This window comes from Engystomops pustulosus, chromosome 4 (assembly GCF_040894005.1).
Source record: "Engystomops pustulosus chromosome 4, aEngPut4.maternal, whole genome shotgun sequence".
Lineage (NCBI taxonomy): Eukaryota > Metazoa > Chordata > Amphibia > Anura > Leptodactylidae > Engystomops > Engystomops pustulosus.
In genome coordinates this window covers 36,986,247-37,012,982 of record NC_092414.1, presented here as the reverse complement: position 1 = coordinate 37,012,982, position 26,736 = coordinate 36,986,247, and the positions used below count along the sequence as shown (strand labels likewise).

The following is a 26,736-nucleotide window of genomic DNA, read 5'->3' as shown; positions in this document are numbered from 1 at the left end:
AACCCACACTCCACAGGAAGTGGCAGGAGACGCTCTCCAAGCTCTGCCCTCATGTGCTGTGCTAGAGTGTAACTTAGATATCTATCTGTGTATTTCCTATCTATAAGATGGATAGCTCTGGTGTCATTGGCCAGCAGTTTTTTTGAGAGCTGGAAACCATGGTTGCTATGAGCCACAAAAGGTACTAAATGAGGACCGAGGGGCAAAATACTTTAAGGAATAATTCCCAGGGACACCTGGAGCAGAATTATGCATTTTAGTTTTTTTTTTGCTAAGAATGACGGTTACACTTTAAACATTTCATAATGACTTCTAAATGGCGCAACCATGTCAATGTACCCGCAAGCAAGCTACCCATGGTACCTATTATTCTGTGTGATAGCTCTTCTGTGTAATAAAGTACAATTATATTTATTAACATGGACAAATTTTTCCTGCTTTGAAATGGACACATGGTGCTGATGTGTACAGAGCACACAGGTTTCCTACAGCAGAAACGCTAGATTCTTATTAAAATGCAAGTTCAATATATTTTTTCACATATCAATAGGTGTAAGACAACTTTGCCTTTTACTTTCATTACATATATACCTAGCCATTTGTTTTCCATCCTCAGTTTAGCCTGTCCTTGCAGCCTTGTCCTAATTAGCTCTGGGAGACAGTAAAGTATTTACACAAGAAACTAAAAAGACTGCTGCTCAATGCTGACTCTGGAGGGAGGTCATGTGACTGTGCAGATTTGTGGATATCCCTCCATCCCAGTCTTATTCTCTAGAATTCCCTTTGTCTGCTAACACCTCAAGCTTTATCATAGACTCTATACTTTTCTTCCCTGCCTCTCCGAGCACCAATCTTCACAGCACTAAAAAGTTCATGTAACTATTTCACTGCTGGTTTTAACTCCTTTTTCCATGCTCATTATTCCTCCATGTGATGAAAGCTGCCAGGCTACTTATAAGTTAATTCTCCTTGGAGTTACATCATGAGAAAACTCAATGAATCATGGGAAGTGAGGGAACGTAACAACTGACTGAACTTTAGAGTAAAGGCAAGAAAAGGCTAGTCTCTGCCCACTTTATTGCTGCTGGCAAAAATTAGCTTCAGTAAAGAAAAATGCCATAACTCTGGAAAGAAAAGGGCCGGCAAAACAATATAGCCATCATTCCCTTTGTTTTGAAAGGGGGAATCACATATGACAACAAGGTAAAAATCATTATGGATTTTGCACTTTAAAGAGGACCTGTCGGTTCATTAAAGCACTTTAGCTGCTAATATGAAAGCAAGCAGCTCCCTAGCCCTCCCCTAGTTATAGCACTATGCACTATGTAGCTGTGCGTTCCTTGGACCTAGCTTACAGCGGTCCGGCGTGTTCATGAGGAAGGGGGGCAGTCCAAAGAGGTGGTGACTGCAGCGTCGAGCTTGGCAGTAACCGCCGGCATATGGTGTGAGGGTGACGGTCTAAGGGAGACGCTGAGGAGAGGGGAGCACCTTGGACCGCTCCCCCCCCCCCTCCCCTCCTGAATACACCAGACGATTGCACCACTACGCTGTGCATGGTTTTCTATGGTAAGTTCCGATAAATCTAGAGATTTATCAATGCCATAACCGGGGGTGGGGAAGGGAGCCACTTACTTTTCTAAGTTTGACTTAAAAAAAAATAAAAATCAAAATAAAAATGGTCCTGTCGCGATCCCCAACAGCCGGGTTGTCGGACGGCCCATGCCCAATTTATGTCGTGTGCAAGCCGGCGCCGAGGTGCCAACATTCAATCAGGTGCGCCAAAATCCCGTTAAATGCGGCACAAAACGCAAATCGTCAGGAAACCCGACCAAGATGCGCTCCGCGGACCCTTAGTAAATGAGCCCCATTCTGTGCCTGTTTTTGGTTACCCTTGCATAAAAATCTGCATTTTGTGAAACTAATAACATATGAAGTCATTGCAATGAAAAAACTCGTTGGTCATCAGGACTAAAGCTGAAAATCAATTTAAGTTCTGCTTTTTTCCATTTTTTAATTTTAAACAATAAATTCTTCTTCCTCCCAGATGCCCGATTGGTCCTTCATACATGTAACTTACCAGCATCTGCTCAAATAACTCCAGCACAGTCTCATCATTGAGCTCCTGTAGGGTCTGCAGAGGATTGTCAGTGTAGTTTGCAGAGTTCCTATGGGACATGTACGGCTTGTCCTTTTCTTTTTTCATCCTTATACTTGTAAATCTTTCCAGCTGTGTAACAAACAGATCCATATTAGAAAACCCTTTTACCATAAATTCAAAAGTCAAATAATTATAGAAAGGTTTCTACTCTCCATAGTTTTCAAACTGGACCCTATTTTTAATATAACAAATTATACACTCAGAACGGACCAGGGAACAGATCCCACACCAGGATTGTATTGTGTCACTGCATGGAATCCGATTTTCCATACACATGTTGAAATTTCCATAACTGGTCACTGGATGTGCGGTCATTTTCCAAATGCAATGAGAGAAGATGCACATGGTGGAAATGACTCAAGGCTCTGGGGTAATGGTAACTAAAGGAAGCAGGATGTACCTCTGCCAGTTGGCAGGGCCAGGCTGGGTGTGCCGTCTTCAGACATTTGAAGCCGTGATCTAAAAATGGATTTTAAAGTGAACTTCTTAAATGTTTAAATCACTGTAGGGTCATTGCAATACATTTAAATACAACCTAAGGTTGCTGAAAGAAAACTTTTTTAAAGATTTAAGTTATGCTGCTGCCCTTTGCCCTTCTGGTATCTTGTTTCTTCTGGACACACACGAAACATTACTAGGTCAACACTAGATTGGTAATCATTGCTGTGACCACTGATTGGCTGTGAGGTCACTTCCTGTGTGTCAAGAAGGAACAGGAAACCGAGAATAGCAGGAAGCTGTGCAGTTTCAAAACAGAAGCGGCACCAATCTGAGGTTATTATAGGACTTCAATCTGATTAATTTTTTTTGTTGTTTTTATAAATTTATATTGGAAATACAACCCCTTTAAAGTAACAAATCATGGCCAGCGCACAACCCAAGAAACAGTGCATGGCACAAGCGTTCCTCAGATCCCTAATGTACTACACACACAGGATCCCTGATGTGTATAGAGAAGATAAAACTACACCTACCTATTGAGGCCAATATGATTACCCATGTAGTATATGTGTCACATGAGGCCTGTGTTATTTCTTTTACACAATGAATGTATGGGATTTTACACAAGTCCCATATACTACACCGCTACAGTATGACACTGCAGATTTTCGGTACCTCCCAGATAATCCACAGGTAATATGCTACATCTGCAAGAAGCTCAAGAGCATCCTACAGAAACCGTTAAAGAGAAAAAAAAAAACACAACAACACAAGGTAATCCTATTGCATTTATAATATTCCATTTGCAATCACAAAGTTTTCTATGTAAGTATCGGTTAATATATTAACACTGTATCCAGCATGCAAAGAGAGATGTACAGGAATTAGTGCAGGGTTAAGTTCAATATTTCAATAATATTTTTTTCAATAAAGAAAATATCAAACAAAAGCAAATATTGAAACTGCAAGTGTTTCCAGCTGAGTGAGAACCATGACATCCTGGTAAGAGGAGAATCTAATACAGGCAGTCCACGGATTACATACAAGATAGGGTCCAGAGGTTTGTTCTTAAGTTGAATTTGTATGCAAGTCGAAACTGTATATTTTATAATTATAGCTCCAGACAAAAAAAAAAAATTTGGCCCCAGTGACAATTGGAGTGTAAACATTTTTCGTTGTAATGGGACCAAGGATTATCAATAAAGCTTCATTACAGACACCTTACAGCTGATTATTGCAGTCTGAGACTATAGTAAACCATCCAGAAAGCTTCACCAGAGGTCAGAGGGGTGTGTCTGTAAGTCGGGTGTCCTTAAGTAGGGGACCGTCTGTAAACTAATTAATTTCTAAAAAAGGAAACCAGATAGGCAGTGTCCACACTAACATTCTAAGAGTTGTGACAGGATGGTTTTTATACCCGTGATGAAAAAAATAACATACAGAAACTCAGACCTTAACATGCCATTTATTCCGCACGCTGCCTCTTATAGAGCAGGATGAGCTAAGCAGATTCCATGTACACTAGTGTCCTATGTGCAGGCAGCATGTTATAGAGCAGAAAGGGTGGAAGTGACTCATAGTAATGTATGGATTAAAAATCTCATTTTCTACACTTGTGAGTCCAGGACTTCAAGTAACAGAAGAAACAGATTTCAATCCATACGATAAGTAAAGGGTTTCCTAATGGTTTGGAATATGGGGGTCCTGGGATTTGGAGTCTAGCTGACAAAACTCATGAATGAGCATACATAGAGAGATGGCTGTCAAATAACCAAATTACTCCACCCACTGGATGCCTAAGCATAGAAAGAACAGATATTTCAATCTGATGAAGGTTGTATTTTTTCCCCCCACAAAACAATCTGCTAATCTCTGCTCTATAACTTGCTGCCTGGAAATAGGACACCATGTACAATCTGCTCAGCTTCTCCTCCTCTATAACATTCTGCCTGCAGATAGGACATTATGTGCAATCCAGTCAGCTCTGCCTGCTCTGTAACATGCTGTCTGCAGATATGACACTATATACTACTCATCTCCTCTTGCTCTACAAAGTGCTGGCTGCAGATAGGACACTATGCAAAACCTGGTCAACTGTGCTGTACTAAAACGGGCAAGTTCCCATTTCAAATTCATATACTATTCAGTGAACAGAAAGAATGCAGATATCACCATCCACTGTGTAGAGGCCAATCTGAGGTACTACAGGCTGGGCTCACCCATTCAATGAGAGCACAACTTGCAGTACCTTGGAAGAGCCACTATCCAGCAAAACAGACATCTGCTTGGCCTATTCTGAGAATAAATATGGAAAGCCCCTTTAAAACCTGAAAGGTAGGAAAGACATACAAACTTTTTAAGTTACTGGCAATGAGGAAGTTACATGTAAATTATATATATAAAACAGGATTTTATTTTGTTAGTTTCTATATGTGTTGGGTTAATATTTTTGCACACAAGCACAGCAACACAATCTGGTTAGAGCGCAACCACACGACACAGAGCTGATGGCTGAACCGTACATCTCATAGCAAGTCAGATTTTGTAAAATAGCTCCAAGTATTGTAATAATTGTAATAATAATTGATGGAACTTTTAGTTATCTGATATATTTTCAGATATTTTTTTTTCTAACAATTATGAGTCTGGTTTATAAAACTATATAAAATACGGTTCAGCCATTGGATCTCCATGAAGTGGTACAGAGCCTGGCAAGCAGCAGGTGGCATGGCACGAACACTTACCTCATCTACCATGAGACGTTTAAATGTCTGATACATGAGGGTGGAGGGAGAAACAGGAGACAAAAGACAAAAATCAGTCCGACAGAAGAAATGACCCAAAGATTTCACCAAACATTAAAGATTTATGGACAAGTCACCAACATTTACCATGTGATAACGGACAAGGTTTTTACACAGCGATGGACACAAAAATGCACCATTACACAGTGAAAATTACATGAAATGATGGAAAACTTATACTTGGCTTTATGTTTAGGTTTATGATTTCTTCTCTAGTCACATACAAAGCTTCTAGAAGAGAGTAGTGTGTGATGGAAGACAAGATGAGAGATACATGGGCAAAGCTTCTGAAAAAGTTCTTACCCCCAAGAACATCCATCTCCTATACTCTTTATGAAAAATACTTTTAACATTATGTAAATTATGTTGAAAGGCTCCAGGAGAGAGGTGGGCCCTACCAGACCCCCTCCGTGCTTTGGTTGAACGTCACCCAAAGAGATTCTAACCCCCTGTTCCCTCCTCTCCCCGACCCCTCCTGCCATCATCAGGAGGGGAGGGTCGGAGGCAGCGGGTGGGTTAGAAGAGGGGGTGCGCAGCCAGAGCATGGACGGGCAGTAACGCCCCTCCCCCCCCCCCAGAGCCTTTCGGTGGAATTAACATAAAAAGGACCATCCGGACATTATCAAAAATAAAAATATGATGTGGGTTTATGCTTTTTAACCCCTGCAAAGCAGGTGGGGCTTACTAGAGGTTACATCAGTTTTCTGTGCAGTCAGATGACGTTTTATAGATAAAGTCTGTTACCAGGGGCATCCAGCAGAAACTTTAAATGGAGCTTTAATGGAACAATAACACAGGGAATTTTAAAATTAAAATCTGCTCAAAACTTTATGAAAAGGATGAGACTAATAATGTCATGACCAATGCACAGCCGCTCTTTCATCTCTGCAGTCAGGAATGAGACTGGATGATAACTAGGGAGGCATGGCTAACAGGATCCAGCTATTGAAGTTGGGTGGGTAAATAGGGAGCCACGGGTAACCGAATACAGCAAAGCAGCATGGGATGATAACTGGAGAGCCATGGCTAACAGGATCGTGCTAATACAGCCAAGTCCAGGACACAGGCGTCTCTGTACTAGGATTGTACAAGACTGTGGTACACTACATGTGTCATCAATACTAATCCGGGGGTAGTGGCGAGTCTTCTACACATCACCTATTCATCAATAACTTATGTCCTACGTCGCAGTATGGATACAGTGGTGGCCGTGTATGCTCACTGCTCCATTTATCTCTATAGGACTACTGAAGATAGCCAAATGCTGTACACATACTTGGTAGCCCTTAATTAAGAGGGGCAGTAATTAAAGGTTACCAATTTTTTTTTTTAATTTGTTTTCAGAGAACTCCCTCTCTCCCCGACCCCTAGTGTCCTACACAGAATTATATGAACTTATTGGTAGGTTGATTAGATTGCGAGCCCCCATTGAGAACAGGGACTGATTTGGTAAAACTCTGTGTGCGCTATATAAATAAAGAATTATTGTTATTATATTAGTGTATGTGACACATTTACTATCTAGCTGTAGTACACCAAGTCTTCCACAAGAGGGTGCACTCCACCCATAAAGATACTACAACAAGTAACTTTACAGAACAGAAATATGTGAAGTATTATGAACAAGGTGACCCCATAACACAGGACAAGTAGATGCACATGACTGCGCTGCTAAATATTTTGGAATTCTGAAAGAAAATTACAGTTTTCCGAGTTCTGAGACTTTAAATGTTGTAAAGTGGATCATGATATACTACACATAAATAAAAAACAGACATGTACACATATTTTATTTATTTTGAGACTTTGGATTCTACACCAATGGTGCCCCTAAAATTTATCAGACCGTGTAGTAAGTGCTACTGAGTTACAGCTATCTAATCCATTATCATGTTATACCTACATGAAATGAACCCAAGTCTCTATACGCCCAGAGGAGGGGTCTATGGAGAGTTACACTGTATACATAGAATAGGGAAGAGCAGTCATCCTGTAATATTATAGGAAGGGCCTTGTCTAAACCTGCAGCTTCTGTACTACATTGGTCTGCGGCAATCTTCATGTGTTCAAAGACTACAACAAGTCTCACCTGGCTTTCCCGGTGACGTTTTCCAGAAATAAAGGTGAATAGGTTCAAGAAGAAGAAGACGACAAGTTTGTGTGAACACAAAATGGGAGTCAAGTTTTACTGTCTGATCATAAACTGAAAAAATAGGACCTGAAGTCTAGGGCATTCGACTCTAACATAGGAGTTTTGTAAAACGCGGGCATGTGAATGAGCCCAGTAAACAACATGTTCGCAAATATAGAAGCTACCACGCATCAGACAAAACCATTCATATGGAAGAAACGACCAAATCCATCACAGAAATAAAAAATAATAATCTTTATTTATATAGGGACATCAAATTCTGCAATGCTTTACAAATCATATCATTACAGACCTTTACATTTGCCAATAGAAGACCGGACTGCCATTATATATTTTGGCCAATTAAGACGCCCGACTGCACACGAGCCCACAGTTTTGTATATATACATTCACATGTCCATTTTATCATGGGGATTGAATCCACATTAGGGGAGGGGGGAGGTGGACACAAGGCAGACTGAACTTCCAAATAATATGTAGAAAAGTTACACCCCATTCAAGTCATGAGTCAGTGATAATGCCTGACGGCACATGGGTGACATCTGTATAATAAGCAGTGATGGGGAAAATGGAAAACTGGGCGGACATCTGTAACCCATAAGATGGAAATGTACAGCACGTGGCATATACTATATGCATGTTATACTTACACGACAGACGGAGGTGACAAAGACATTCCCTTAACAGCCCTCCTATTCATCAGAGGGAGATCTAAAAAGTTATCTACACACCAGGAGATATCTGCCATATTGGTTTGACACAGTGTGCACTATGCCCAAGTGGAACTTTTATACTATGTACGGCCAGGATAAAGAGGCAGAACTTGTCTGGCCTGATCTCTAGAGCTGATAAGTCACATACTGGAGTAACACGGTTGTCTGGACTCTTAGTGAAGATAAACGTTGTGGTGTCTTCACTTCCTATGATGCACAGCTCCATTTGTTATAATGTGGCTGTGCTTGGTATTGCAGCTATGCCCAAGAAATGGATGTGATGTCATGGCAGGCACTTTGGGGCGGCAGACGCCCTACTACTTTGACATCTATTTGTAGCATGGACAAGCCATTCTTAAAAACTAGGAAACTTCATTAAACTTTCAGTGAATTTACTTTTCTTCCTGCATGAGAACACAACACTAGTGAGCAGGGAGATCATCTCTGAGGACAAAGCAAACCAGCCCCGACTTTCCTCTCCATAATTCCCATCACTTACATATCAGCACTATGCAAGTACATGACAACGAGTACATAGAAGACAGAGGGGTCTGAGTGTGGGATCTTGCACACGGGAGGTTGGATAACCAGACGTGTTTATGCAGCCTGTTAAGCAGGGTCACTGGGTCAGCTATTTAAGTCCATACACATGAGAGAGCACGGCTCGGAGCGCTCAGGAATTACCACTTCTATTAAGAGAACACACACTGATTTCTCCATCTCCACTTAGGTAAAAAAAATAGAATGGAAACAGAGAAAAAAAAATTCTTCCAATCACATGACCTGTAGTCATCTTAAATAAATCATTGTAATAATATATCTCTGCCTTCCACTATGAACGTTCCCTCTCAGTGAGTTTACACATGGGACTCCTCTCTGTTCTGTCATAAGAGGATCCATCACACACTTATTTTATTAGATTTGCATTGCTTCTTTCCTCCAGGGGTGGCGCTGCAGGGAAACATAACTTGTTCCTCATTGTCCAGGTAATTGATTCAGATTCCATCATCTTTTCATCTTCAAGAAACTCCAAATCACTGTTTCTTGCTTCTGGTCAGGAAATACTGAAAGTTTGAGTAAATGGACAATGCAGGCGATGAAACAAATAATCATCAGGACGGCGGGTAAATAAGGAACAAACTTTCTTTAAAAAAAAAAAAAAAAAAAAAAAAAAAAAAAAAAACACACACACACGAACTTCAAACACTGCTTATTATCTTCCGGCGACTCGATATAGGAACCCCGCTGCTTGGAGACATCATCTACATGAACTTGATGAGGAAAAGGGTGTAAAACAGGAAGTGCACGAGCCGATTACTCATGTAAAACATGTAATATCACCGAAACCCGGAAACCACAGGTCAATAGTTCCCAAAAAATTCCTTTAAAGAAAAGCCAAGTTGCTCTGAAGACGATATTTATTGGAAGGACAACATCCTGCAGCGTAATATCATGTACCCGATACTCGCTTATGTTACCACCATACCGGCTTCATCAGATTTACCTTCAGATGTGCAACAACAAAAATTCAGTTCAAATAAACTGTGAAGATGTTAAAATCCTTTAAGAACTAAATCACAATCAAGGTTACCCATAGTTACTGGACGTAATCTTGCAATCTTGACCATGACATTGAGCATTGTAGGATAGCAAGCATTAAAGGTTCAAGCACCCAAGAACTGACACTAGAGCAGTATGGGTTCTCTCTATATAACCTACCATGCACACGTCCATACATAGAACGTGAATATGTGAATGTAGTAGAGTTGCACACAGGAGGCTTCACAAACGGAGGCTTCACTAGATCGCTGCGCATCAAGGGTGTAAGGTTTCAAACCCCCACAATCATTAATTGATCATCGATCATGAAGATTTATCACTGTACTGATCCATCAGCAAGACTGATACAATAGCACTCAGCAGCCATGTGGACTCTAGCCGAGCCATAACTCATCACAATACAGAGCTCGCTCCCCAAGGCCTTTCCAGGAAAGGTTGCCAGCACAAGGACCAAGTTTCTCAGATGGAACAAACAGTAAAACCATCTAGTATAGACTATGTGAGACATCATAACAGCCAAGAAGACAGACATTCACCTAGCAGCTCAAGAAGAACGTAGAATTAGAGATAAAGGGGGATATGATGAAAGCTGCAACCCTACGGCACAGCCAGGTACATCAGGAGGGCTCTTAACTCTGGATGTATCCAGCAGAATTATATCAGCGACCATTCAGGCTATAGCTAATATGCAGGTACATGACAGGAAAGGCCTGCAGCTGCTGTGCCCCCCTTTGCACCTCTACATGCCCACTTGGTATGGCGGTGGTAAAACATGGAAAATAATCACAATTCCTGGCAGTCTGCTAGGCATTGCAATTATTTCAGGACTTGTACCCCAGAAAACTGGCTTTCAAACCCTGATAAATCTTCCCCAACCAGCCTTAAAGGGGTTAATATACGATGGGTTACTTTCACAAACAAAAGTTGATCAAAAACAACCCTGTGGTCAATGGGATATCCTTATGGTAACAGAGTGGACGTGAGCTTGGTCTTCCTCAATAATGCATGAAAGATTAATACTATTCTAAAGTCTTATTCTAAATCTGAATTCTTGAGGAGTAGGAGTTCTATGCATCCATTCTCAGTCTCCTCAAGGTTTACACAGTATAAATGACTATTATACAGCCCGTGCTGCAGGTTTACACAATCGGTAAACTTTCCAGCTGTCCTCCACCCATAGTTACAGGCAAACAGTTGTTGGCCTGATTTGCTGGGTGGGTCTCCACTTATAAAACCTTACTGTGATTTTGGCAAGATGTGTAGGTGTATACAAGGTTGGAGAGATAAAAGTACGCACTGTACATGGCTATATACCCAGCCGCAACTGTGATGAAATCAGAAATGCCATTACGACACTGCATCTGCTTCTCTAATAACCAAGCCATTAGAAAAAACCAGAGGGAGGCATTGGGGTTAGAATAGACTGCGTTGTGAAAAAAATAAAAGTCTTAGGACTTCCACACACAGGAATGTCCAACGCTCACAAACGTTTCTTTCCGCATCCATTAAGGGTTTTTTAACGTCACTATAGCATCCGTTATTTGTTTGTAATGTTAATGTAACGTAGACACTACACCCTCTCCCGACCGGGAGGACTGATCCCCCTCATTGGTTATGTTTCTTTTGTAGTAATCCATGGGGTGGTCAACCGGAGTTGAAATGGCACTCGCTTATTGTACTAGAATTTTTCTCTTTGTATGTCTACCTATTAATATGTGGGTATTGTGTTGTTTTTTCACTAAAATATTAGTAGGCACAAGGAGGAATTTCACCTGGTTCTCAGCATCAATGAAGAAAAAAAACAAAAAAAACAAAAAAAACAAATGGCCCCATAGTCTATGGTTTCTGCTACATTTTTTTCCCCAGCATAATAAACGACCTTTGTTTGCTCGGTCTTAATAAATCTCAATATATTGTATTGTTGGTACCAGGAGAACTGGTACCAACAATATAATATATATGTGATTATTTTATCAATTTTGGAGCTTAGAGAGTTTAGATGATGCCAAAAATTATCAAGTCATATTTTTTTTAAACATATTAAAAAGGTTGTCCAAAGGTCTTAAATATATGTATTATTACCCCCTGCTTATTACTTCTCCCTTCCTTGACAAACTCAATTTTCCAAACCAAATCTACTTAAACGGGGTTGTCCAGAGGTTGAAAAACATCTTCTTACAAAAACAGCGCCATTCAATATCATGGTCTGTGTGAGTATTGCAACTATATAGAGATGCATGAAGTTTAGTTGTCATACCACAACATTCCTATAAAGTCATGAATTTCTACCCCTAGACAACCCCTTAAAATGGTTATATACAATCTTTATAATAGCTACAATGGTCGCCTAGGAGCAATGATCATTGTGCCATGATGGAGCTGGAGACTGGCCCTGGCTTTCAGTTAAACACACGCTGAACAGGAATACAACACTTCATGGGCCAACAGTGAAGAGCAGATCCTGAGCTGGACATTTCCCGGCTGTGACGCTCTTATTCAGTCCTCGTGGTCCACCATCCAGCCGGAGAACAATGTGCCTTTCACAGGCTGCAACCAGCAAATCAGCTGATAAAAACCTTGTCCCACTTCTAAGAAAACAGAAAAGCAATGTCCGTCTCATCCACTTATTAGCATCTCCAAGACAAGACGAAAGCACAAACACACAAGCAGCCAGTGTCCTGAGGAACAAAGTGAATGTGATCCCCTCCAAGAGCTCAACATGGACGCCAGGGGACAAGTGTTTACCAACAATGTGTACATACATCATATAGGCACCATCTGACCTCTATAGCTTCAAAGAAGGCCTCAAATTCATGTTAAAAGATTGAAGTTTTCCAGATTAATCAGGTCACATAAGACACTAAGGGTGAGGGCACACGTGGCGTTTTGAACGCATTTTTGGCCTGTTTATAAGAAGTCCGTTAAAAACCGCATGAGTTTATGACCAGTTTGAATTAAGATAATTGGTCAAACTTGTCGAAAAAGGATGTGTTTTCAAAAAACGCATGCGTTTTTTGACAGAATGCTTTAAAAAAATGCGACAAAGACGTGTTCAAAACGCCACTTGTGCCATCACCCTAAAGCAAAAATATATTTTTTTTTTAACAGGAAGTATACACCTGCTACTATTGTACAGTGTCAAGTATGGGTACACGGCCACTGCTGACCCGTGTGTTGTAGGCTCAGCCTATGTTACAGGGGCATATTATTTGCTTACCCATCATGCTCTTTCCCCTGAAAATGGTGACAGTACATCACTAGAAAATCTGCCCTTTATAGAAGAGTGGCATGAAGAAAGCCATTTCTCAAAGTTATCCATAAAAAGTCTTGTTTAAAGATAGCCACTGAACATGTGGAAGAAGGTGCTCTGGTCAGATGAAATCAAAATCAAACTTTTTGGCCACAATACCAAACAATGGGGGACATTTACTATGGTGTTTCCGCCAGTTTTGTGGCGCTCTCACCACATGTTCTGCTCTCAGACCTATTTATTAGCTGTCGGGGACAGAAAAAATGCCTTTTTCCGCCTGCTCCGACTCTTCTCCGAAAAGGAGCGTGGCTTTGGCGGAGTGGAAACTCAGACAGAATTAATATGTGTCACAGCCATTTTTGGGCGCTGTAAACTGGCGGAAAGTAGACCAAAAGAAAACTGGTCTAGCAGGGACTGTTGGACATATTTCTGGTACTCGGGACAGATTTTGGTCCCAGGGACAGAAAATGGTCTCGGGGACAGAAAATGGTCTCGGCGCCAGAAACGTCTCTGCACAGCTCTACAATATTAAATGTGTGTCTTCTTTCCGAGAGCAGGTCGGTAACAAAGCCAATGCAGACACCGACACTTTAAGTAAATGTCCCCCAATATGTTTGGCGTAAAAGCAACTCAGCTCATCACCCTGAACACCCCATCCCCATTGTCACACATGGTGGGGGCAGCATCATGGTTTGTGGGAAGATGGATGAGCCAAATACAGGACTATTTTGGAAGAAAACCTGTTAGAGTCGGCAAAAGACCAGAGACTGGGACAGAGATATATCTTCCAACAAGACAATGATCTTAAACATAAAGCAAAATCTACAATGGAAGGTTCACGTAATAAAGTATCCAGGTGTTAGAATGTCAAGGTCACAGTCCAGACTCGAATCCGAAAACTGCTGCTCACAAAACCTCACTGAGCGCGAGCTGTTTTCCAAGGAAGAATGGGCAAAAATTTTAGTCTCTATGTGCAAAACTGATAGAGACCTGATACCACAAGCGATATGCAGCTGTAATGCCAGAAAAAGGTGGTGATACAAAGTATTACCTTAAGGTGGCCGAATAATATTCCACGTCCCACTTTTCAGTTTATTTTATTATTATTTTTTTTTTTTAAAGTTTAAAATATTCAATCAATTTCATTTCACTTCACAATTGTGTCCCACTTGTTATTGATTCTTCACCAAAAAAATTACAATTTTATATCTGTATGTTTGAAGCCTGAAATATGTCAAAAGGTAGATATAAAAGCAAAAACCTTAAAGTTTCCATAGAAAGATATCTTGCTTTAGATCATTTACTTTAACTGAAATTGTGTGAGCATTTCAGGCCGGAGCTCAGGCTGGATGAGAGAAGTGTAAGCCAGCACCCAGCTGTGCCCACGTTACAGAAAGGAGCAACAACAATTTCTTCTTTGTATTCCCGTTACGTTTTCTGCCTGACTAATTGGGTCATTTACAGAAAACGACAGATTTTGGACAAAAAGAAAAGCACCAGACAGATCAGGACAGGGCGTCGCTCTGGAGAGATGAGATATTCCTCCATCCTCAGGAATGTATGTACCTTGGACAGTCTGACCAGTACTAAGGTGCTGGAGCGAACAGGAATGTGGGTAGATCCAGAACGGTGTCGCACTGTTCTAGGCACCGGTAATCGGGGGAAAAAAAACTTCATGCCAGGGATTCAGAGAGTTAAAAGTCTGGAGAAATGTATAAAGAATGGAGCCAATAACCAGGATGAAGGAATTTCCATAGACTCAAATAGAAAACAACCCCAGAAGTGCACTACCCTATAAAGCCACATAGACCTCATCATGAGTTCCACCTCACAGTGTTGAAGGGGTAGATATCGGACTAGTCACGACCTTACCAGGCATAGCTTGTTTGTCTGGTCAGGGTAACATGATCCTTTTGTGACCTGGTGATCATCCTGGGGGGGGGGGGGGGACAATTTCTGAACGGGGTTGTAGGTAATGGGAGCATACAAATTCTCTTTAAAACCTGAATTCTCACCTACCAGTAAAATAATGGCCAAGTAATAAGTGATAAGGAGAGAACCCTTCAGCGGGCACTACCTCCACCACACCTGCTCTATGCCTGTATTATCTGACAGGCGACAGGTGGATGGCCTGTAATTATGGAGGATTAAGTAACATACTCGTACCAGCCATACATTATTGACAAGTTTCACATGTGTACACCATTTGTCCATCGACAGATCCCACTTCCCATCACAAAGCTCCGCTCAAGAGAAGAAATTGAGATTATTCCACAAGGTGGCAAATGCTGCGGTAATATGGCGCTACCATGACCACACAGATTCCCCAAGGCCACGTTCATACAATGTGCTTGAAAACACCATTGCAGCTTATTCCGAATGCAGATGCATTTATAAGTAGACACTTGTGTTCAGGAAAGTGTGAAATGCATGTTGTAGGTTAACAATGCAAAACTTGCGCTGCTAGTCCCGGAACACAAGTGTTAAGGCCTAAACTAATCTGTGTTCGGAATAAGCTCTGCTCCGATATACTAGAATTACATTTCCAATCACAATTCAAACACAATGAAAGAGAAGTATGAGAAGTGGCACTCTCCTAGTCAGTCCTTTTGTTGACTAGCTACCGGCAATAATGTGCAGTTACAAGTTTGTGCCGCTATGCTGATAATATCTTTGGCGCTCGTACCATTTCTCCCAAAAGCACTAGACTTTTCGCGCAGCAGGCGGTAAGCAAGTAGTTCTTTTGGTCTAGGCCCCACCACTTTGAAGTGCCAGAAAAACACTGAACGCCACATAATCATATAAGAACCACATCCCCTTTCAGAGCAAAGTCGGAGGAGTTTTCCTGGTGCGGAGGGCTATTTTACTACATGGATGCTGTGCTTATAAAGCAAGCAACAAACAGGATCCATTCCTTTTACTTGTAATAGCTTAACTTTTGAAGAGAACCAGGTCTTAAAATTATGCAAATGAGCCCCAGGAAAGCATAGCTATATCAAAGAAGACTTGTCTGGCTCTTTTGCCTGCATACAGGTGACCCCTAGTTACAGATACAGAAGGACCTCTCTGCCCACTGTGGTGAAGCTCTCTGGATCCTAGGCTACAATTCTAAAATATACCAGTTCGGATTTCCATACAAATTCAACTTAAAAACAAAACCTTAAGTACCTATGCTGTAGGTAACCCATAGACTGCCTGTTCATCCCATGCTCATACAAAATGTAGAAATCTAAAAACTAATCATAAAAATTAAAAAAAAAAAAAAAAAAAAAGGTAGCAAAAATGTGTTTCCTGTGATAGCTTAAACGCACAAGGGGCAGCAGGATCCGTGTAGACATGTCTGACGTCTATGGCTCATACAGGTTGTTTGTACACAATGTAGAGTCCATGATCCACAGTCTGCAATGACTGCGTGCATTAACCCATGAGTCACCTCTGCAAGGTGGCCGACTATGACACACAGGAATGCTGTTTACCGGTTACCATAGTAACCCACACAGTAACCCTTATCTTCCTGGCGCGCCCTTCTGTGCATTTCCTGTATGGGTGCAGGAAACTATTGCAGCAGCTTCTCTAAAAGGGACCTTCTTGTGGTCTGGAGGCCCCGTGTCTCATCTCAGCTCACACAGTGGTGTCACATCCGCCAATAATACCGCTACATTATTACACAGGGAGGATAATTCAATCAGGACAGCTCTTAGTTTACATAATATAGGCTCAAAAGGACTCTCTTTTAAAGACTCACCTAATTAAAGGGGATGCACAGGTCAGGAATCCTGCCTTATAGAACAAAGACAACCCAACCATCTTATGCCGTACATAAAACAAAAGATTATCAGGAGCACCTCATACGCGGAACAAGTCCCAAAAATTGTTGCAGGTGCACGAGGGAGGTATCAAACCTTTCTCCTTCACTTTCTATCAGTCACCAGTGGATGTAGCGATGCACTGTTCAAAGCCGATCGTCCATGGGTGCTTGTCCTTGTCCAGGATAACAGATCATCCTGACCTCTGTCGTATTCTTAACAATTTATCAATAACGCTACCTATGGAACAGCTTGGAGATGAAGAGGAAGGCCCACACATAGACCAGGAGAGTCAACTGGATCTGACCAAACATAACAAAGACAGCCCATTTGAGAAACCGGGGACAAGTGGTATCCTGACCCAGATCTTCGCATGAAGCACTGAAGATGGTGAAATAGACTTCCTGCTTCACCATTGTGTCAAATCCTTGCTTGGGGCCCCAAAAAGGACAAATCAATCCTAGATTATTTGGTCATTGCAAAAAGCCAAGGCTAGGTTAGTCCTCCGCCAATATGAAGGAAAGCTCTAGGATAAATCTATCACTGGACTGGAGGATTCCTTTCGAGGAGATGCAATATCTCCAGGGCAAGACCTCTCGCCAGATATAAGTCGCCAATGGCACATATTTTCCAGGGATTTACGGTGCACTGATCATTCATCCATGAGCTTAACTTCTAGCAAACCCTACCGCAAACCACTTACCCTAATCCATCTTACTTAGTAAAGCAATCCATGCACATAGGTCTTACAGGCATGAAAGCCTTAAGGAAAAGTATAGTGCAGCAGGCTACTGGACACACCGGAGATCTGCTGGAAAGTTAGGAATAATTCATTCTGGTCTCAAGACAAACCACAATTATAGGCCACTCATAACATTAAAGTGAGGACAAGACCACAAATTGTATTCAGCTCAGTGTTTACTCCCACAATATTTCATACCCGTTCATAGCATTTACTGCACTTTTCCTTCAGCCACCTATACATTTTCCAGATGAAACACAAAGATTAATATACCGTGTTTACAGCCGCAACCAAAGACTTACTGACATGTCCTAGAGACCTACACATACCTAGAATACCTAGAGACCTATACATACATCTGAAAGCCTCGTGAGCAGTGTTTGAATGAGTCAATGTAATTTCCCAATGGCTATAGGCTATAGACCAGTGATGGCGAACCTTTTAGAGATTGAGTGTCCAAAAGGATCCCCAAAAACACTAGTTTTTCTCAAAGTGCCAACACGGCAATTGGGGCTGTAACAAACTTATTGCTACCAGAATTTTGGAGCTCCAATCCAACCCTGGATTGTCTGTCAAAATGGACCATTAGATGCCTGCTTAAACAAGTCAAGGTTGAGTGGAGACGTCATAGAAGCTAGTCTAGCCTGGTGGGAAACACAATACAAGTCGTATAACGGCCAGGAATAGTCTGTGTATGTGACTGGTACTCGTGATGTCACATTCTCCAAGGACAGGTCATAAATCTTAGTAACCCCCTTTAAGCATTGGAGCTTCAATGACACACACACACACCTTGCCAGGAACTTTGCTTACTTTTTGAACTTTTTTGTGTGCCTATCTGTTTCTGCAAGTGGTTCAATGAGTCAGACGCAGCACAACTAATGCATCACTCAGCAGTTTCCCCTCACCCAAGGACCAGTGATAATCAATATGCAATTCTCAGATTACCTAAGGATTTGTAATGGAGACTTGACTTTCAAAAGATCTCAATCAAAAGGCATCAAGGGTGGAAAAACCTGCAATAAATGCTTTATATTAAAGTGACAACCAAACCTGGATGATCTTTCTATAACACATAAAGACATGTAGAAGTTATAAATAGGAAGGAAAATACCACAAAATGAGATAAGCGTAAAAGTCAGCCACCCGTCCCTCTCTATATGATATCTGTACTAACCATATGACAGTACAGACCGGAAATACAGCTGGCACTTCACTTATTAGTTACATGCCACTATATGTTGGTATATCGAAAGATGCCAAATATGACCACATGTCCTACTATTCATTACACCAGAGAGAAGACATCTTTACTAGTGCTGCTAAGAGGCGAAGAGTCTTTGAAGGGTGAGGACGAATTTGAAGTAAAAAATTCAAATCATCATTTTGTGTAGAATGCATATAATAAAACCATAAACACTATGAATATCTCTGTATGCCAAAAATATTTTAAAAATGTATTATTTTCGGCAGTGAACTTCATAATGGGAAAGAACGCCAAAATGTCCAAATCCCCACATTTTCCTCCAATAAATTTGAATAAAAAGAGATCAAAACATTGTACAGTTATCAAAATGGTATCAATGAAAAGGTTAAGGTATCAGAATAGACAGATGCAAGGCTATTTTTAATGGAAAGTTTTGGAATTTTTTAGTATACATTTCGCATCTCCTTCATACCGGCCCATTGATTAAAGAGTACTGCACCGGGAAAGATCTTTTCAAAGGCCATCAGAATATGGCACAATTTTTTGTCAATTCCACCTGTTTTGGCATATTTTTCAAGCTTTCCAATACATGGGACAGAATATTAAAATTGTGCCACAAGAAAGTACAAATTTGTCTTGCAGATAGCAATCCCTCGCATAGTTGTTTAAACAGAAGAAAAAGATTATATATAGAGCATAGTATCAAGTCATAGTATCATTGTTTATACGGTTGAAAAAAGACACATGTCCATCAAGTACAACCAAGAAAGGGATTTATGGGTACCAATTCTATATAACATAACCATGGATGGATAGTGGAAGGACCAGAGTAAAACAAATGCAAAATAAAAATAAATTAAAAAAACACAACAAAAGGTTCAGGGGGGGGGGGGGGTGTCAAGTGAAATATTTTCTAGGTATTGCAAAAGTTATTTCTTAGTCTCCTTATCTGTCTGAAGTAGATAGACCCAAAAAGACTTTCATATACACTACGCACTACAGGGGAAAGATAGGCATAAAATAGGCACAGCACAGCAGTGTCACTGTTATACTATTATCATCTGCTGTACGCTTTTCTAAAATTTAGAATGAAAAAATGTTTCTGCTTCAACATAAAACTCAGCTTAAAATAAAGGCAATTTTCAAGTAACATATCCCCTTCATGGATTTAAAGGGGTATTCTCATCTGGGCATTCACATTTAATTAAATTCATTTGCCATATGTAAACATTTCTTCAATTGGATGTTATTAAAAAAAAAATGTTCCTGTGTGAAGATAATTTCTCATAAATGTGGTCATGTAGTCCCTTAGAAACAAGATGGCTTCCCTGGATACGACCACGTTACACTCTGGCAGCGGTGGCCAGACATGCGCTAATGAGCTCTGTCTGACCACCTGGATTCAGCAATCATTACCACAGGGCGGCTGTAGGATATGCAGTAACTCCTAGACATTTAATATTCAGAAACTTTTTGTTTCTTTGTGCAATTTCTCCAGCAGACGTGGCCGTAACCAAGGACACAGTCTTGTTTCTAAGGGATCATATGACTACATTTATGATAAATTATCTTCACACGGGAACATTTTTTTTAATAACATCTAATTGAAGAAATGTTTATATATGGCAGATTAATGAAACTGAAAGTGAATGCTCAGATGAGAATACCCCTTTAAGAGGCGGTATGGCTTCATTTATTTTGATAAGATTATAGCAGAGTCAAACACTGACTAGTATCCAGTGGGCATGCAAGATATGTCCAATAACTCAGACCCCTTAGTGATCGGTCACTTATTCCCCATGCCGTGGAGGACAAGTGTTAGTGGGAAAGCCCCTCTCATTGACCAGATTGGACATCCGAGTGACCAGACGGCCAAACATAGTCAATGAAAAAGCTCTAAACTGAGATTAAACTCTGAAAAGTGACTAATACCCCGGGACTTTATTTCTTTGGAAGCATTTATTATAAACACCCCATTGTGAAGATCCTTGCAAGGAAAAAAAAAATCCATATAGCCCTTAATAGTTGAAGAAAAGTAGGCTAATAACAGAGTAGAAGAGAGCGGCCATATTCTCTGTGGGTGGTAATATTACTGCCAATTCCACTTACTCAAAACCAGCAGCTGTTTGATTACAATAATTTGCTGAGACAGGAACAAGTTTCCTTTAGGATTTTACCTCAAGAAAACCCACAAGTAACAATTTCAACCTTCTCCTTTCATTATAAGGAGAAACTGAAGCTGTGGAAAGCGAGCAGTACGAGCACTTGACGGGTCGCTCATCCTTTTCGGGACATCACTTTTTTCTGACTGTTTTTAGTTAAGCGGCTCCCTGAGACGGCAGAAGTTAAAGGAAAGTGGTTTTTGTTCTATTTTTAGATTAAACATCTTAATTGGAGCAATTTGCTTTTTGTAAATTCTTGCTATACATCCTCTGCAGAACACAAGCGTCCCTCTGTACTGCGCAAAGGTCATGACTATGAGCAATATGGATGTCATCATGACGTATGTTACAAGGTACCGCCTTAATAAAGTTTTCCAAAATTATCATTTTGTCATAATTTTTATTTTGACATTTTGATTAAAACCAGACTGCATATTTTTTTTTCCATTCATGATTATGGGGGGCGGCCATCTTGCCCGAGCTCCAGTAACAGCATTTAGTAATATACTTTACCACAGCCTCATGCCCATAGACGCCAATAGTTCAAAGCCGACTTATTGAGGATTATAAAAAAGTTTTCTAGACATGTTCTGAGAAGACAGATGATGTCACATCTTGTCTACACCATCTATTATCTCTAGTGGATGAAAGATGGTGTTTTCTATAGAGGTGGCATCTTGTATTGTAGTCCTGTCTGTGAGGTAAAGCAGATGACTGCTGTATAGAAATCCCCTAAAGAATTACCCAGTGTCAGTCCATTATTCAGCCCCCTGGTCAATGTGAAAACTGTGTGATACCACTTTTTTTTTTAAAGGAAATGTACCATCCTTTTTTTTAGTAGTTCTAGGGGAATGGTAGATTTCCGATGTCTGCTTCACCCCAGCACATCTTTTATAACTTATCAGAATGCTCACTCAGGTTATAAACTTTATAATATACATATGAAAATGATGGCATGGGACAGTCTTTGTGAGCTCTGGGGGCTAAGGCTACTCAAAGCCCCAAGTAGCCTCTGTAGTTGTGCCCCCCTGCATTTCCATGCCCCCTGTGAACGTAGCACTTTCACAGGCAGCATGGACGCGCTGGTGGGTGACACTGCAGAGGCTACTTGGAACGTGGAGTAGCCCTAGCTCCATGGCGCGAGCAGCTTCTCCAGCTAAATTGCATATCTAGGCAGCATTCTAATAAATTATATTAAAAACAAGTGCCGGCATAAGCCACATATCAGTAATCTACCTTGGGAAATACTAAAAAAATAAAGTTGTTTCCAAATGGTAGATACACTTTAAATATAGTCCCAGGAATACATTTTAACAAATTTATCACTTTTCCTATAAATTATTTTTAACATAAAAATAAATAAATGGGTAATTTTTGGTGACACCTTTAGTTTCCTCCTATGCTAGCATTTTACTACTAAATACTGAAGAGGGCACACAGTGTGGCCAAGTATGCAAGTACCAGACTTTGGCTCCTGATGATGTGCTACTGGATGACCAATGTATTCACTGATGAGGTGACGAATGAGGGGAATGTGGAGCTGTCTGGAACAGCAGTACATACATACACTATATCATACCCTTTTGTAGTGTACAGTAGGTGTATATACAATAGAATTGCCTGTGTATACAGTCAGTCCTGCAACAGTAGCTGTATACACTATAGCGACCCCTATGTTTATACACTGGTGTTCTTAGGTATATAGCACTATTTACAGTGTATACAGACATTTCTATTTACAGCTGTTGTATAATATAGTGTATACTACAAAGGATAGAGTATAACAATGGAAAACATGGTGTTCATTCCCAATCACAAACGCAAGTCTTAAGGGAAATCTCCGCCTCGCTGCACTTGAATTGCCATGAATATGGATTTTGTGAACAATGTCATGAAACCAAACTTCATCTCGTCCCTGAGCATCATATTATTTGTTTACCGATCCATTGGTCCTACACACTAATCCAACAAGTCTTTAACCCCAGATTTTTCAAATCTGCCCTGTCTCACCATAATTGGTTATAACTTCGGAACGCTTTAACATATCCGGGTGATTTTGAGAATGTTTTCTCGTGACACATTGTACTTCATGTTAGTTATAAAATTTAAGTGATAAGTTTTGCGTTTCGTTCTGAAAAAAAGTGAAAATTTGGCAAAAGTTTGTAAAAATTCTTCATTTTCCAAGTTTGAAATGTTCTGGTTTCCAGAAAGGAAGTAAAACTACCCAAAAAGTTTGATAATTAACATTTACAGAATATCTGCTTTATGTTGGGATGATATTTTATGCTTCCGGTCATTTTTCTAGGATGTTATGAGGCGCAAAACTTTAGGTGCGATTTTTCTTATTTTCATGAAAATTGCGAAAACTCACATTTTGAGGGACAACTCGGCTTTCAAGTGACTTTGAGAGGCCTAAATAATAGTAAAACCCCAAAAATTACCCCACTATAGAAAGTTCAACCCTCAACATATGTAAAACAACTTCTATTAAGTCTATTAACCCTTTAAGTGTTTCACATGGGTCAAAAAATATGGACCTGCGATTTAGAAACTATAGAATTTTTTTGGAAAATACATTCATTTAGGCCAAAACTGCCATCACTGATACCACATATGTGGTGGTAAACTGCTGTACGGGCGCATGGCTGGGCATAGAATGAATGGAGGCGCCATTCACAGCAGATTTGTATTGTCACATTGTACGACCTATAAATTTTTTTTTTTTTGGTAATGCGAACATATGAGGGCTTATTATGTACGGGATGAGATACAATGTATAGATAATAAAATCTCATGAATAAGCTTTAGACTCCCAAAACAAATTAACTATTTCAAGGGGGGCACAAACAAAATCATCAATTTTTATTTTGGATTGTTAGCATTTTTTTTCCCCCGCTCACCGTAACGTAAAAATAATATTTTATCTTTATTCTCTGGTTCACTACGATTGCGGTGATACCTCATTTATATAGTTTTTCTTATTTTTGCTCAATTTTCCTGAGCAAAACCAATATTGGAGAAAATCGCATTGTTTTTACTATTGACAACTTTTCAGGGCCATAACTTCTGTATTTTTCTGCTGTCAGAACTGGTTGAGGGCTTATTTTTTGCGAAAACAGTTGTTCTTTTCAGTCGTATCAAATTAGGGAACGTAACTTTTTTTGATCACTTTTTAGAACATTTTTTGTGATGGTGTTTGATGGAAAATGGTATATTATGGGAAGTTTTTCGAGTTTTTTTTTTTACATAGTTCACCGAGCAGGTTCAATATTGATTTAGATTTATTGTACAGATTAATACGGATGCGGTGATACCAAATATGTACTTTTTTTGTGTTTTATTTACTTTATTTGCATTTTATGTGTTACTGGGGAAATTATGGGACATATTTTATTTATTTAATTTTATTATAAAAAGATTTAATTTTTTTTAACTTTTTTTACATTTTCTACTTCTTGGCTTGAATAAGCGATCATCCGATCGCTTATTCAAGCCTTTACACTGCAATACACTTGTATTGCAGTGTATAGTGTAAGTAACTGAGCATGCCGCGCATGCTCAGTTACTTACAGCCGGGTCCTGCCAGGAGGCGGAACCCGGCACAGAGAGGAGCCGACAGCCCCGGGTCACTCGTCGGAACCCAGGGCTGAGTAAGCAGACTGGTAAGCAGACTGGGGGGGTCCGATCCCGGGTGTTAGTGCCGGGTCTGGGCTGTGATATCACAGCCCGACACCGGCACCAGCGAGACCTGGTGCCCCGAAATCTTTTTCTGACGCGCCGCTGTAGAAAGGCGTCGCATCAGAAGAAGTACCCTTAATGACCGCCGTAGAAAGCCGATACTGCGGTCATTAAGGGGTTAATATTTGTGAACAAATATTCTGCTTCCCAAAGCTTCTCTTTTCTGCCTTTTTGGCCATGTGACAGCAAGCGGAAGGTTTCTAATGAATCTTATTAGTCTACATTCACACGGACTTACGGGCTCACGGCCCCCGTACGATGTATGTCCGCTGTCAGAGTTTGAGACCCCTGTTCTATAGGTTAAAGGGATTGGCCACTTTACCTCATGTTTTTGTTATGTGTGTACATAAGTGTGGGGGAGAGAATATTAGGTAATTTACACATCAAGAAAGCAGTGCTGAGCTTTTCATGCATGTATATTGGTAAAGTGAAACCTCCTATCATTTACCTCACAGCCAGACATACCAGTCTATAAAATGGCTGTAGATGGAGGGTCATGTGATCTCTAGCTGTCTATGAATAATCGTCAGATAGATCACATGATCCTCCACCTGCAGCCATGTTATGGACAGTAATGTCTGGCTGATGAGGTAAACAGGAGGCTTCACTTTACATCAAGAAAGTGGTGCAAGACATGTAATAGATGTATATTGGTATATTGCATTATATCCTACCCCCCACACATATTACAAAAAACATTAGGTAAAGTGCCTTTAAGACAACTTTTGAATTATGGTTTTCATTCATCTGTAGTTTCAAGTCTGCATTGGGAATCTGTACCTGAACCTTTGGAATCTGTCTTCCCTATATGGATTCACAAAATAAATCTGAAGTGAATTGTCTGAAGCAAAAAAATTTTAAAAAGTGACAATTTTGTTTACCCTTAAACAGTGGATAACTTCATTACCAGACTGGACTTTCAAGGTGAACACAAACCCGCTCTGTAAGGAAAAGAAACCTGAAATACAGCCTAGGTTATTTTAGGTATTAGGCGAATCCTATCCTCTGTTCTGAGGGAACTATTACTACAGACACCATCATCTCTACAGGAAGATAAGCGTCATACATGGCTGAGCACGGAGGCTGTATACCTTCTGTCATATAAGGCTCCTTAGTACCGAGCTGTTAGGCCTCAGCGCACTGCTGAACAGGATCCCTCAGGCTATACATCAGGTGGGGAGAGTTCTCCTTACAGAGACTTTGCCCACTGACACTGGGTTCACACTTCGTTTTTTTTGTATACACTCAGCGTATACGTCGGGAACGTTTCTTACGTATACGCCGAGTGTACACCCAGCCTCAGGCTGCCTTGCCTATATACGTACATGTTCTCAGAAGCAATACTCTTACAGCCTGGACCACAACAAGACCTGTGTGCATTTTTCACAATCCTGCTGCTACTAACCCCACACACAAAAGGCATGATAAACAGATCTCCAGGATCAATCCGGAACACTGGCTGTAATCTTTATATGGACAAAAATGCTTGAGGCTACAGGTTTACGGAGCTGAGGAGAAAAGTGGTCTTCAGTTCAATGATATTTGGACACAACATATGCTGTAATGGGTACTATTAGTGGGCCTGCCATTATAAGGGAACCCCACATAGGCTACTTCCCCCCCCCCCTCCTTTATCCCTTTATGGGGTAGCCCCACCGAGACTGGCCCGCCATTTCAGGTAAACACAATCAGTGAGGAGCAACAATATCTGTAATATCTGCCACATGGCCTACAATTCTGGTTGTATCTCAGCATCTACCCTCATGAGGCATAATCCATCAAATTTCAGGAACCAGTCTGGTTGTGGAAAGCAGTAATTATTACACTATTTCATACAAATCTCATCCAATAAATTACAGAAAAAAAAGCTTTCTGTTGATGAATATCTACAATGGGCATGAAACACTTCAGATGTCCTTCTCTGAACGATAATACTCCATTGTAAGAGACGTTTAAAGTGCAAGTTTTACAGGATATGTTGAAACATGTTCACTTTATAATGA

General features: G+C 40.5%; 1 protein-coding gene across 2 annotated transcripts in view; it reads right to left on the bottom strand.

Annotated features, from left to right (window-relative positions):
• The window catches only part of DIAPH1 (diaphanous related formin 1), a 72,465-nt gene that overhangs the window by 30,634 nt on the left and 15,095 nt on the right, over positions 1-26,736 (bottom strand). The window contains exons 2-3 of one of the 2 annotated variants that reach the window (XM_072145724.1): positions 5,344-5,370; positions 2,078-2,227 (exon numbers count right to left, since the gene is read on the bottom strand). In XM_072145724.1, coding sequence (XP_072001825.1) covers positions 2,078-2,227; positions 5,344-5,370 — 177 coding nt within the window. The remainder of the gene's footprint in view (positions 1-2,077; positions 2,228-5,343; positions 5,371-26,736) is intronic. The other variant, XM_072145725.1, reaches the window with a different exon arrangement.